General features: G+C 38.2%; 1 protein-coding gene across 8 annotated transcripts in view; it reads right to left on the reverse strand.

Annotated features, from left to right (window-relative positions):
• The window catches only part of DENND1B (DENN domain containing 1B), a 171892-nt gene that overhangs the window by 91331 nt on the left and 65341 nt on the right, over nt 1-15220 (reverse strand). For all 8 annotated transcript variants that reach the window (XR_011325803.1, XM_069789372.1, XM_069789370.1 and 5 more), the window contains exon 5: nt 6917-7036. Coding sequence is in view for 7 of the 8 variants with exons in the window: in XM_069789372.1 (XP_069645473.1) it covers nt 6917-7036 (120 nt within the window). In the remaining variant the exon portion in view is untranslated. The remainder of the gene's footprint in view (nt 1-6916; nt 7037-15220) is intronic.

Consider the following 15220-nt stretch of genomic DNA (forward strand, 5'->3'; position numbering starts at 1 on the left):
CTATAAAAATAAATGCTACTTCAATAAAATATTAACCATATTTCTTTCTTGTATTTATAATCTCAATTCTCCTCTTGCTGTGAAAAGAAAAATTAAATGCAATTTTTAAGTCTATGCATAAAAAGGTCAAATTCATTATTTGAAATTAATGAACCCTAGCAGAAAGCCAAGGGAGGTTTTACTTTCATACGGCAAGGCTTGCTGACCAGAGTACTCATAAAAGAATTTCTTCCCTTAGCAAAATCAGGTTGATGATACACTTCCATGTCTTCATGTAACAAAACCACAAAGAAAAACATTGTAAAAACAGACTACTTGAACACAGTTTAAAAATGCCAGTTGCCTTTCTGAGCCGAAAGACTGGAAAAAGAATTGCTTTAAGCCTTATAACCACAGACATAAGGTTAATATAATTTCAACATGCCTCTTAAGCCTGAAAAATTAAGGAAATCAAAACAAGTACTCCATTACATTATATGGCATGAAACCAAAGGCCACCAAGACCTGTCCTCTGTCTCTTTTCCACATAATCTTCAGTTCTTCAGAAGCATGGTTTAATTGCAAAAGTTTTTGTCAGTATTTTTAATTATACTGTACTTTCTGCAACGGAATATTACAAAGATCTACTCAAAAGCAAAAAAAAGTTCCCTTTATATTTTTCTTTTATGTATTTGCTAACTGCTATTAATTCAGTGTAATAAAGAATTGTTACATTTGTTGTTTTCATAAGCAAGAGTACATTTGTGTGTGTGCATATAGAATGCATCTCTGCATTCAAAACTAAACATAAACACAGGTTGGTTGTTCATAATAATGACAGCTATCAGGTGGCATTTTAGATTCTCAATTCAAACAGCAAGTATAAGCTCTTTTTATTTTGTGACATCCTCAAGGCTGTCAAGCAACATTTTTGTCCTCTTGTATCACAGGCTGATTTTGCAAGCACATGTGATAATAATCCTATTAATTTATTTGGACTACTCTAGCAAACAGATTTATTCATAGATGAACATTCCCGTGATACAGCCTTTACATCTTTATCCAGTATATAGTATTGGATAAAGCACTGTATAAGAATCATAGAATCATTTAGGTAGGAAAAGACCTTCAAGATCATTGGGTCCAACCATTAACCTAGCACTGCCAAGTCCACCACCAAACCATGTCCCTAAGTGCCACATCTACAACTCTTTTAAATACCTGCAGGGATGGCGACTCAACCACTTCCCTGGGCAGCCTGTTCCAATGTCTGACAACCCTTTCGGTGAAGAAATATTTGCTAATATCCAATCTAAACCTCTGCTGTTGCAACTTGAGGCCATTTGCTCTCGTCCTATCACCACCTGACAGAAGAGACCAGCACCCACCTCACTACAACCCCCTTTCAGGTAGTTGTAGAGAGCGATAAGGTCTCCCCTCAGCCTCCTCTTCTCCAGGCTAAACAGCCCCAGCTCCCTCAGCCACTCCTCATGAGACTTGTGTTCCAGGCCCCTCACTAACTTGGTTGCCCTCCTCTGGACACGTTCCAGCAACTCAATGTCTTTCCTGTAGTGAGGGGCCCAAAACTGAACACAGTACTCAAGGTGCGGCCTCACCAGTGCCGAGTACAGGGGAACAATCACCTCCCCGCTCCTGCTGGCCACGCTATTGCTGATACAGGCCAGGATGCCGTTGGCCTTCTTGGCCACCTGGGCACACTGCTGGCTCATATCCAGCTGGCTGTCAACCAGCACCCCCAGGTCTTTCTCTGCCAGGCAGCTTTCCAGCCACTCTTCCCCAAGCCTGTAGCATTGCACGGGATTGTTGTGATCCAAGTGCCGGAGCCGACGCTTAGCCTTGTTGGCTTGTATGGCACTTGTGTGTGCGAGAGCTGAAAACCAGAAGCACTACAGGTAAAAGAATCTTCTTAGCTTGTCCTATTAGCAAATCTTGCAAAATTATTTAATATTTGTTTAGCACAGAACTAGTCTATGTACAGAAAAGTCATCCAGCACACAAATGTCCATCAACATCTGTTAGGTTGGGTAACAATTTTTTTCAGGTCAGTACAGAAATGCACTGTCTGCAAAAAATAGTATTGAAATGGCTGAATTTAACAGACAAGACCTGTAATATATTAGCCCTAACTCAAAACTGTCACACTAATATGTACCTTAACAACAGATAAAATCAAAATTAAATTCCATTACTAGCAAAACCTTACCATCATATTTGTATTCATAAAATTATTTATGAGCAGTGCATTTCACAGTTAATTAGCTGACTTACGGAAATGTCAGAAGGTTATCAATGAAGCCCCTTCCCAGTAGATAAAACAGAGGAAAAACAGGGCTTTAATGTTCAATTTTAATGTCATTAGAAGCCTAATCTTCAAATACATATAATTTAGGTTCTTAAACTATGAAACCATTATTGGTTTCTTGTTTATTTTTCTTTAATTGTACACTGTCTGCATCCTTCACCTTACAATCAGTAACTGTTTGAGAAACAAACATACGAGACAAGCATACAACCATTTCTGTAAAGTTGCCACAAAACATTTCTCCCATAATAATGAAAAGCATCAAAACATAGGAAATATTGCTTTGATATGAATTCCCTGGTTGAGAATACAGTGGTCTCTATTTAAAAGTACAGCCACTACCTGTCACAAAAGCAAGAGCCCAAGATATTTCATGGTTAATTAAAAACGTACATAGCATTTTCTTTTAATCAAAATGAGCCACAAGGAAGGAGCTCAGACTTTTATTCAAAGTCACGCGTAACCCTTGTTGCCGTAAGTAGACTTCCACCTCACTGGTGCTTCTACTATAGCTCTGATAAAACTTTTACATTCATGAGTCAAAGGTTAAATAAAGGAGAGGAAATGTTTTCTGTCAAATAGTCAGGTAACCACTAACAGTCCTGAACTATCAGCAGGAATCTAACTTCCAGTAATCAAATAAAACTAAGGAAACTGCCTTTCCGTAGCTAAATGTCTAATGTCTAGGGGCTACTTTTCTGTCTGGAAAATTGACACAAAATGTGTAAAATTGAAACATTCTGCTTCTAAGGGATTTGCCTAAAGGAAGAGCGAGAAAGCTTCAAGCATGGTCTGAAGAACTACAAAGGCTTACCACATAAACCTGTCTTCCTTATTAGAGCATTTCATTTGGAAACATAGGTGACAATTTTACAGTCATAAAATTAATGAAATCTAAGACTGAGCATTTTAATGATGTATTTTGCGTTCCTCTGTGTGACCTTATGGATACATAAGGTCAACCTCAGAGTCCATCAACAGTTTCAAGATTTTTTAACAAAACAAATTTCAGTCAAATTATTTGCGCTTTGTACTAAAACCATTCCAGTAATTCAAAAACAATTTCATGTAAACCCAGAAAGTATTATTCCTACTGCAAACAGCAGTGATATTTAGAAACAATACCCAGAAGAATTAAGTCTCCTTCTATTGTTCAAAAGTGAACACTGATGTTTCTACTGTGTCACTTTAAATCTCAACTGGCAAAACTGTTTCTTGAATTAAAATATAAAAAGTAAAACTAGATGAAAAGATCCAGTATAGTATAGGAGCACAACAAGGTATATTACAATATTCCTATTGTGGTACCCCTTGTTTTTACGGGGCTGCATTAGCTCAACAGCTTGTGGAGAGGGAGGAGGCAACACAGCAGGATTCACACTGAGACCTTCACAAAGCAGCCATGCAGTTTAAAAAACAAAAAAACCAAAACTTGCAAACGAATCACACAAAACTTCTGGAGAAGAATCCAAGACACATTTTCTCATCTTACTCTGGCTTTGCACTTATTGGCACTTTGAATTTGGCAACTGCAGTCAAGCTCTGCAGGGTCATTTTAGACAATACTGTATCACAATTAAGTTCTTCAAATAAAAATGCCTGAGATAGCTACCTTGGGGGATTTTTATTTTGCTGTATAAACATACAGAGAACTTGAACAAAACATTCTGATTTGGGAGAAAATTTTGTTTACACAATTCATACACGTGTATATAAAATAAAAAAAACCCATAAAACATATCAAGCATTTTATACATACAAGCATATTTTCTGTTTCAAACTATCCAGTTTAAAGCAGGACCATGTGGCTGCAAATTCAGAGATGATTTCCTTTAATTACTGTTTCAGATGAAGAATGAATTATAGAGAGAAGTCCCATACACTGCAAAACTTTAACCTTAGAAGCAGCTAGCTTTAGGTTGTTGGTGTAAAACCTGAGGACAAGCAGCCTTTTGTTCAGTTTTCAGTTAAGAATCCTGTTCAGCAGTTCAAATCCTATCTCTTTAGCTGCCCTGGCATAGGTTACCACACGGCCTGGTACCATCTACAAAAGACATTCACAAGAGAAAAACTGTGTCCTGTCCCCTACCCATCAGTCTACCCAAATTTCTGTAGTGTTCTTTCTCATCACTTTGACTGGATTGTTTCTGCTCTTCTTTTCAGAGATTCTTACTTCGATTTTAGCTATTTATGACCATTTCATTTAGTTAATTTTTCTGTATTTGGGTATCTCTAGTTGTCTTTGTTAAAGCTCTAGTCAGCAATCTTAATGTATTCCTCTTGTTTGAGATGATATACATCTATGTGCATATATAGATCTCTAGTTAGACATGGTATTTATGTACGCCTACATTTGTGTGTTTATATAAAAGTCTATGACTATTGTGTACATATCTGTGACAGACAAGTAGTTTTAATTGTTCATACAGAGTCATTACGTGTATATATGCATAGTGAATATAAATTTATGCTATTTTGGTGGAAGAGAGCAAGTGTGAACATGCATACACACTCTATATAAAAAGACAGCACTCATTTGTTAAGATTTCTTTGATTTTGATTAATTTAACATCAACAAGCATGTACAAGGGAAAGCCAGATAAAATGCCAAAAGAAATCTGCTAGTGAGTCATATTCCACTTGGTCACTTCTAATGAATCTTGGATTCAGAGCAGAAACGAGACTGGATACTAAAATGCATCGATGGAAATACTGATGCATTCTTTCTTTCTGAGCTAAACACAACAAACACACAAATTGGAGAGAAACAGACTACCAAGCTAGAAGTACAATGCTGCGAAGCTAGTGCTGTTATACACTCAGCTATGCATTGTAAATTTGAAATTGTCACAGTAAAAGCAATGCTTTGATTACAGTTCGGTGAAAAATTATAGCTTGCCACTTTTCATTTTCCTCGTTACTTCTACTAAGTAACAAACTTGGTTGACTAATCTTGAGCTGATGTGCATCTGTGGGGAAATGTTAAAAGAAATACCCAAGCTTAAACCAGCTGAGAATCTGAGTCCTTTGCTTTGCAGCACTACATACAGTATTTAAATCTGCGTACTTGAGTGTGTGTAATGGATTAAACATTTGTTATTACAGCATTATAAGCCAGACTGACAATGTTAGGAGTACAAGTAAAAAATTCTGTTTCTAGCTTGATGAGGGAAGAAAAGGTTAACTCAGAGAAAAGAGCTAAAAGCATACACATACATTCTCACTCTGGGCCTTAACAAGATATATCAACAAAAGGTATCACAGAGAAAAGGACTAAGTATTACACACTCTAAAATCCTAAGAATTAAATCTTTCTGAAGTATTATTACAGAAGTATTGTCAGGATCACAGAAAGTCAATTCATTTCCAGAATAAAATCTTTTCCTTTTGCTGTTTTCATTATATGGTAGTAATTTTTTTTTTTTTTGCAATATTTATAGCAAATACTTATTTCTAAATTACTTGCCCCAAAACATCTAGTGTATTGGCTCTCAACATTAGTTTGGAATCTGTTTAAAAGCTCACAAAAGTCTTAATGTGCTATTTCCAATAATTTTAAGCACTACTCTACAACTTTCTGTATTGTCTGGTCTTTTTTTCCCCTCCGCATGTTCTTTTACTGATAATCTTTTACAAGTTGATGTTGGGTTTGCCTCCCTAACTCATGTGGTCTATCCTAATGACACCTTCCATGACTGCCTGATTTCCATGTTGTCCAAATACCCAATAATCTGCTTTTCTCCATAAGCTTCCTAGCTTACTCTCCAAAATCCTCCAAGTTGCCCCTCTGCTGCCAGTGGGTGTGGCTCTTTGGCAGCACATGGCTCCTCTTTCACCTTGTGTTTGGGGATTCTCACTTTGAAGGCAATTATATTTCAATCTTGTTCTTCTCATGCGCTGCTGAACTGATGTTCCCGTTTCCTCTATGGGCATTACATGCTGCTAGGCTCTTAAGTGAAGTTGCAAATTTGCCTTTTAATTAAAGCACTCTACCTTTTAATTAATTTAATCAAAAGGGGGTTAAAACAGCTAAACAATTGTTTTTTCATTACCAAAACAATTATCTTATAGGAGAAGAAAGAAAAAGTGGAGAAACAAAGTATTTCACTGGGGTCAATTTCTCCATCATCAATATCTCTTCTGCAACAAAGAAGCATGCTCTTTATTGAAAATTACCTGGCTCTAGCATTTCTGTATTAGATATAGTCTGGCCAAAGAACATGGAAGAGATACCCAAAAATCATATTTCTAAGGAGAGGAATACACAATAGTGCACTATATTGTTAAACTGATTGGATACCTGTCAATGATCTCGTTAGAAAGTAAAAATATCCATATAACACTCAAAGCCTCTATAGCTGCAGTGTATTGTTCTCTGCTTTTAAGCAGAGATTTCACGTGATTTAAATAGAATTATTTAGCCTCACACAAGAATACCATCACATGGGGCTTGGGACCACTTTTCATGTGAAATCAATGGTAACACTGTTGTAGAGAAATGATATCCTGGTAGACATGTAAAACACATTAGCAGAGAATTCGCAAGAGACAATTTTTTCTGGTTTTTTTTTCTTATATTCACTCCTTGTCTCAATTTTTCTTATACTGACTTACCTTAGAATACAGAGGCAGACCTTGCCTCCTGATGTCAAACGGCAAAATCCAAACCTTTGCTTACTTTCAATGTCGGTGAGCACAAAGGTAAAATGCTGTCCTACTTGGTTTTGGGACACCCTGAAAAATTAGATACAGAACATAAAACCACTAAATCACATGAAACATGAGCATTTAAGTCATTGGTCTCAAGCATTTTCATGCTCAAGCCTTACTATCCTTCTCTCCCTTCCCACCATCCAGGCTGTCTCTTGCACCCCACTCCTTCCCTTTGGCACAGAAGAGCCCGGGTCCTTCCTTCAGCCATGCCTCCAGCTGCCGCTCCGGCCCTGTGCTCCAGCTCACGTGCTCCACAGCATCTGGCCCCTAGTCTGAATGGATGGGGCATTTCATAAGGTTCTTTCCTAAGTAAAGCCTAAGCAGAGCCAGTACAAGACTGCCATAGCTTGTTGGCTTTGAGCACACCTCAACAGTGGAAAATGGTAACCAAAATGAAGGTTTAAAATTCTAAAAAACAATTTATTAAATGTCATAATACAGGCCTGGATTAAGACAGCCATTAGAAAACTAGCTTGTTGGTTTTTTTTTTTTCCCTTCAGAATAGCTTCATTAGTTAAACCCATAACCTTCCCATGCACCCACACACATCTTCCTCCCTTTTTTGCACTACACATTGCCCAATGAAGAACTTGTTGCTAAGTTCATTTGCCAGTGCAAACTTGTTTGGTTCTGGAAATGCAAAAGCCAGAAAATAATCACAACTAACAGCATGAGAGCTAAAATAATAAGTAACAGTATCTTCAAGACTGTATCAAAACATGTACCCTCTTGAGACAGAATAAGTTTACACAGAATTTCCCTGCCTGATGTTCCAACTCCTCTCATCCCCACACTCTGCTCAGCCAGCGTTCCCTCAGCAGTGTTCACAGTTTCTACCTCCCTTCCAGTGTCACCTCTGATGCCTTGTACTCATCTCCAGGTCCCCATCCCAACCTCCATGCCTGACCCCCCACCTTCTGCTTGACAGTATGAACCTTTTCCCAATTTCTTTTTAAGAAGAAATGGCATCTTCACTGCCATGATGTGTCTCTTATCTCCTTTATGCTCTCAAGCCAGGAGCTTTTCTCTCTTGTGCAATTTGTCAGCTTCAGAGAGAGAATCACTGAGATCATGGGATGGACCTGCTTTTCAGTGTGAGCAGACTTCAGTGATCTTCATAGAAATTGCAAAATGCATTCAACATTACCACTTTAGAACACCAAGAAACTGTAGCTGAAGTTTACTCACAGAAATACATATTGCACTTTTCCAAAATCTCCCAAAGAAAATCGGCATTAGGTGGAGTTGGTATTTTCAGCCAGGAGAGGTAAAGTGTTGGCATTGAATGAATCATAGAATGGTTTGGGTTGGAAGTAACCTTTAAAGATCTAATTAAAACCAAATGAAAACAAAGTTATGATGGGGAGTGCATGGAGATTTGAAAATGTAAAATGCAGCAGTTTTGCCTGTAATTCTATTGTCTGCCGTTCTTTTCCCATTCTTACATGATCTTCTACAGCAGAATACCTAAGCACCTGCTAGTAATGGCTGTAATTAGCATGTGTCATGTGTGGTTCAATCTTAGATGCCAAGCTGAAAATGAATTCCCAGAGAAGCTGAGAACCATCACAGATCTCAGTCTTCCAATCTAAGAGCACAACATATTTTTTTAATTTATCCTCTGCAATATGGGTTGGGGTTTTTTTGTTGTGGGGTTTTTTTTTTAAATCTCACCAAAATAGAACATAAAAATTTTGCCCTAGGAAAGAAAAAAGTAGCAGATGATCAACAGGCAAGAGAAGTTACATGGGACACATGCACATTATACTGCTTAACACGTGCATGACAAAAGCTTAAAGATTAGTTAAGTGATACCACTAACCAGACTGTACAGTCTCCCACTCATTTCAGTTTGGTCTAGTCCCTCGTGAACATACAGTGACTAGGCTGAAGCAAAAGCCTGCACTGAGCATATACGATGTTACAAGATACATTTAGTCCAATAAAATCACTGGAAACCCATGATAATTAATTGACTTCTTTTGGTTAGGTAATTAAATCATTAAAACAAGCATTTTCCTCATTTGTCTTCAATAGACTGGAACAACCTAGTGTGCCCTTTAAACAGTAAACGCTCAATGGCTTTCACTCAGTCCTTCATTTTTCAGGTTCTGCATAGCTAGCATGCTGCCTGTATATTACGCCTGATACAATAGAGAGCCATCAATAACAATGTGTTATTACTCCCCTGCCAATGATGCAATTTTCTGTTTCACATCTTTGCATTTTCCTCTCTTCCTGAGAGCAGATCACCACTGAAACCAGCAGTGTAGTTTCAGTATCCCTACACACACTGTGGCCGGGGGCTTACACAGTAATTCAGCAGTAGCTGATCAGTCGGTAGCACTGGTAATGCACCATGCAGCAACCTTGGCTGCCTCCTGCTCCCACTCTGTCTCTGCTCTGCTGCGTCCCACCGTTAGGCTTGAAGCTTTCTGCAGCCACGACTGGCTTTTTCTTACACTGCAACACACCTGCCATGGTTAGGCTGAGGTTTCTTAATCCAAAGAGATCACTGATAAATCACAAAAAGCAATTGTTCATAGATGCCCATCCATGCAGGCGTTGCTTTTAATGTACTGTGTACATCTATGTCAGGTAAATGACTACTCCATTACTGCTTGAAAACAATTTCTTAGCCCAAAAAACTCACATCAGTAAGGATCTCTTGCTTTCAGTTATTTGCCTCCTCCCTTCCCAAAACCTGAAGATGACAGGGGAAAATAACTGGTATTGCAATTAAAGCATACCTAAAAATGTCACTACACAAGACCACTTTAAAAATTAGATTTAAATTCTGATATTCTCTATTAAAAATAGCCTGGCCAAGTTATGACAGTGCAGCAGGAGTGTCCTAGTTTCAGGGAGGCAATTCCAACACCATCTCACCACCTCCAACTCAACATCTTCCCTTTGCTTCTTTAAGAGAAGACAACTCCATGTTTTGGCAGTCAGTGGCCAAAAGTGGCCCGACTTGAAAACTGCTTCCAGGGCTAAAACTGAATCTCCACAAAGAACCTAAAAGTTTGCATTTGGTCCCATTTGCTTCAAAGGAACAGCTAACAGAAGGCAGTGACCATCCATCTGGACCACATTTTCTGATCAGAGTTTAAAATACTGAATTAATTCCGGGTTTCTAATTTGAGAACTCCACTTAAGATCTGGGGGCAGCAAGGATGCCTGGTTTTTTACTCCTCTTCAGCAGAATTAAAACTGACTATGTGTAAACCTTACAGAAACAAATAAATTATGATTGGGGATTTCTGTATATTAATAGATAACCACAGTGTAGAAACCAGACACATAAAACATTCAAATAGTGCTAGCACTACAGTTTTAACATATATATTGCATGTACCATAATCTGGACAAATTTTGGCTGTGTGACTTGGGACTCGTGCCTCCCTGTTTCACTGTGGCACATTCAGGTTCTCTGGAAGTCAAGTCTCACCTTCAGAGGCAGGTAGCAGCTCCTGGCGCTGCTGCTGAACCACAGCAATGATGCCTCTCAAGTTTTCCTTAACGTAAAAATCAACACAAGTAAAACACAATTATTACATACCAGAATTCCCTACATAAAACATCATCTCAACTTTCTATCGGAGTGCAGGATCAACTGGCCGAGCCTCAAAAACTTCCTGCAAAACGCTGGTCTAGTTGGCTATTTGAAGAGAGCATAATCTACTCACTTGCATGGGGAGAGCAGGCACAAATCGTTACCAACCATCGCTGACCTTCTCCTCACTCATTCCTCTGCCTTGCTTTTGACTTACTTCCGACTCTTGCCTTGCATGCTTACTTTTAATCTTAGTTTAACAATAATAAATCACTAATAGCGAAGAAAGTGTGTAAATAGTTATTATCCCTGAAGACTACAATGGGCTCTTTCAAGGTTGTTACAGTTCACTATAGGAATAAAAGTAGGTTTTAAAATTTTCTAAGCACATACCTACACAATGCAGAAAAGGCTCTTTGGTACCCATGGAGTAGGTAAAGAGTCATTTTAAAGATTTTTGTTTACACTATAGCCATTGTTCAGACCTCATTTTAAGGCAGCCTTGAGAGAGCTGATTAAGGCAGGAATTAAATCTCTTCTTAGAATGAAAAACAGCATGTCTAATCATTAAGTTTATCCCTTGCTCTCAGTAAGAATTGCTCTTCTTCCAAATTAATCTGTTTAGGACACAGAAGATGTTTGAAATTATTTTTTCTTCAAATTTTAGGAATTTTTAAAGGGTTCTGAATTTCAGAGAGATTTTTCAGAAAGTTTATTTTTTCAGTGAGTTTCAAAAAATGAAAGACTTTATGCATGGGAATACAGATTGGGATGACTTACTCTTAAAAGAAAACAAAGTTACCGGTATTGTTAATTATAAGGCGTCATGTACACTTGACCAATGTAACTAAAGTACACAGTTCTGATTAAAGCTTTGGCAGCTGCTACCGAAATCCGAAAATTTCAAATGTATTTTATCTCCCAATCTGATGCTGAAAAGCAAACCCCACCAGTCATTCACCTTAATTCTCCCCAGATCAGAGAATAGATTAGAAACCATTTCAAGCAGGAATTTGAAAACCAGACATTAAGGTAGTGGTACAAGCTGATGGAGAGACTGAGGAGGCAGTAATCCTAGGGTGGGCTGTCTCCTTCAACTAACTGCTATCCCCACATCTAAGCTTCAGGGACTACATTCTCCACTGCCAAACCCACTCCATGATCCATGACTTCACAGCTCAGGCTCCCTGTGTGGAAGGCTCCTCTGCTCCAACTGAGCTATCTGACTTGAGCTCTGCTTCCCAGAAACCGCAACCCCTTAAACATCAGAAAGAAAAGGAACAGGAAGAAAACTGCAGAAGACATGAAAATGTACCACCAAGTAAGAAAATTCCCACAAATAAAAAGCATAGTTAGCTTATAATTGGGGTTATGTTTTCGAAACAACAGAAGCATTAAAAGAAACCACAACTAGTTAGTGAAGAGTCTCACTGGGTTTATTTGAGCCGCAACAGACGCCTGCTCTGTCCAGGGGCCCTGGCCATCGTACCTGGCCAAGGGTCTATCGGAGCACACAGTGACTCCCTCGGTGTGCCCAGAGTTCCTTGCAGTCAGGTCCACTTCTGCACACACATGGAAGCCTAGTAACCCACTTTCGAAACCAACAGTTACACTCTTGCACGGTGCACATTGCACGCTGCAACCTGTCCTTACAAAGACTTCCCTCTTACGCTTATGTTTGATATTATGCACACACATACCATAATACAATCAGATAATGGATGAAAATAAGTCAGTTGCATAAAACTGTGGCTGCATTTTTGAGTTCAAACCTATCTTGCAAACTGACTGGAATGACTGAAGTGTACAGGAAATGCTATAGTTTATTTATCTTCACCTGTACAGCTTGAAATACATTCTCAATTACTTGCTTGTCATTCTCAACTATTTACTTTGAAGGCAAAAATTTTTGTGTAAGTTATCTTATAATTGCCTTTCACAAGATCTCTACAGCCATTGTTTTGCACTTGTCTTGATCATAGCTGTGTTTCTGCACACAGACTTTTATCAGAAATACCAACAGAAAGAGCGTTAGCCAGGAACAGGAGAGTGAAAGTGATGTCATTCCTACCATCATTACTTATTGACCCTAGCAGATTATGAGTTAAATAATATGCACAGTAATCCCATACTTCAGCAATATTCTACTGCTAATGAGAAATCTTCTACAGCATCAGCACCACTTCTTACACTCCAAAATATAACACTTCCCTGCAATCGGGTGAGCGCCACAGGGGAAATTAATGAGGTGAATTGTCTCCATGCTGATCCTACCGGCAGTTTCCAAACTCTCTTAGCTAAAAAGCCACATGTGCTACACATTCAGCCAAAGAAATGCATCCTGAAAGGGAAAAGACAGACGAATGGAAAGAGCGAGGGGAAGTATTTATGGCGGAGACAAATGAGAAAGATTCAAAGCACAGATAAAATTGAGGGGTCAAGCAGTGCCATAGTGCAACTTAGGACTGAATTTGAAATAGGTCTAATAGGAACAAGAGGAAAAGTTGCATGCTCACTAGTCATCATCCAGCTGAATAACTGATGGATGTAAAAGATTGAGGTGTGGGCTCTCTGCAAAGTTACACCTGAGTTTGGAGTTGAAACTGAAAATACAGAAGACTGCTGGAGAAAGAAAAGTGCACAAAACCATGCAGAATTTGCATAAAGGATTCAAGGAACAAGAGAGAGGACAAAGTGCTTTTTCTGATGTATTAAAATTAGTTTAGCGAACACTAAGAGGAAATTAAAATCTCTACGTTCTCAAATGTTAAATCCTCCTATTCCGTATGAAAAGAAACAGAGAAAGGAATTCTGTAGCAGAGAAAAGGAAACTTATAAATATCTACAAGCTGTTAGAATGTTATACAACTGTGCCATTTATTAAGCCTAAAATAATTTATTCACAAAAAAAGACACAGGTTCTTGGAGCAAATGCTCAAGAACTTCTATGACGCAATTCATTTCCTAACCCCTTCAAAATAAAATGTAAGCCATAACTGGCAGTAATGAAATTATGTGCTTGCTTTCAATAAAAATAAAACTCAAAGTTTAAGTCATGGTCAAACATTACACCATTGTGCCTTTTCTGACTTGATTCTCAGTTTAAATTTAATGGGAGTTACCTCAAGATTTTTAATCACCATTCACAGTATGTACTTTTGATAATTAGAACAAGTAGTGTACAGTTATTTATAGCATCTACATAAAAGATAAAGTAAGTATGTCTAGTGAGATGATGTAAGCAGCACCAAATAGTGAGAACTAAATCTGGATCTCTGTCTACGATCACTGTAGCACAGTGAATAAAACAAAATCAAATACAGGTTCTCATTTCATTCACTTTTCAATTCATTCACTAATTAATACAGGTGAGTTGGAAGAAAATAGGTGACGATGGTCTTACCACCGTGCGTTAATGGTGCTTTAACTTTCCTATTTCCGTAATTTGAAGAATACAAATTTCCTACTTTAATGAGTTTTATTTAGCCAGTTAATAGAAAAGATATGCCATTCCCTCCAACTCTGCTGTATAGTAGGAACCCAGAAGCAATCTATGGAACAGAGTCCCATTTTTTTGTTCTAGGTATCTTGATCATCAGCATCAGTGGAAGTTACACTTTTGCACTGGTAATTTCTAGCTTTTACCAGGATCAGATATTGCTTGAAGTGGTTTATATATGTATAGAACACATAATACAGGTTGAGAAACTATGGTCTCTAAAGTACAATATGCTCAGTCAATGAAACAGATACTTTATGTTTCACTTCAGTCAAAGTTTTCTGTACAGAAATTGTCATTGAAATTGCCTGCAAAACACCTGGGGATATTACACGTATGGTCTATCATGATCCTATATACAAGAAAAAAAAAATTATGTATATATTTTTACACACACAGATATATATATATTCATCAGACAAGTGAAAAGCACTTATGGCTAGACAAAAACTAAAATGTTTGTCACATCTTAAATGTCCACTGGAAAAAAAGACATATAGAAAGGAGCTACAGCAGTGGTTTTCTCAATCCTTTTTTTTATCAGTCCAAATTTCAAACCAAAAAATAAAACTGAGAAAGCAGAAGACAATTGGTTTTCTTTAAAAAGAGGTAATGTATGTCTTTACTATAGAAAATGCTTGAGCTAAGTAGTAAAAGGTACACTACACAGCCAGTAAGTTGTTCACACAAATAGCTTGCCAGTAAATAGTCGCCTGGTTTCTTGAATGAGCTTCCAGTATTTCTGTCCTTCTCTGCCCCTCCTCCTTGTCCATGCTCTTTTATACTCTCATGATCCCGCACTGCCATTGGTTCTCCCACAAATCCCCTAAATCTCAGCTCCCAGCTAAGCAAGAAGCTGTGAGTGCTGTGGCTGATTTTAAAGATACCACAGTACTGCCTGAGCAGTCAGCAGGCCCAACCGATCACGTCAGTTTTGTTCCCCTCGTCAGTATATCTCAACTTCCAAGAACCTCTCCTCCTTCTGTCCAACTGCCAATTTATACGAAATTTGTAGAAATTTTGCCCCTTTGAGAGCATGGCTTTACAGTCAAGTACGAGGCGAAGAGTCAAAAAGCAAGTCTGGGGAGTGGGGACAGGAGGGTATTAACATACAAACAACAAAGATCCCATAACTTTTTCTTTTCTTTTT

Source organism: Haliaeetus albicilla, chromosome 8 (genome assembly GCF_947461875.1).
Source record: "Haliaeetus albicilla chromosome 8, bHalAlb1.1, whole genome shotgun sequence".
NCBI classification, from domain to species: domain Eukaryota; kingdom Metazoa; phylum Chordata; class Aves; order Accipitriformes; family Accipitridae; genus Haliaeetus; species Haliaeetus albicilla.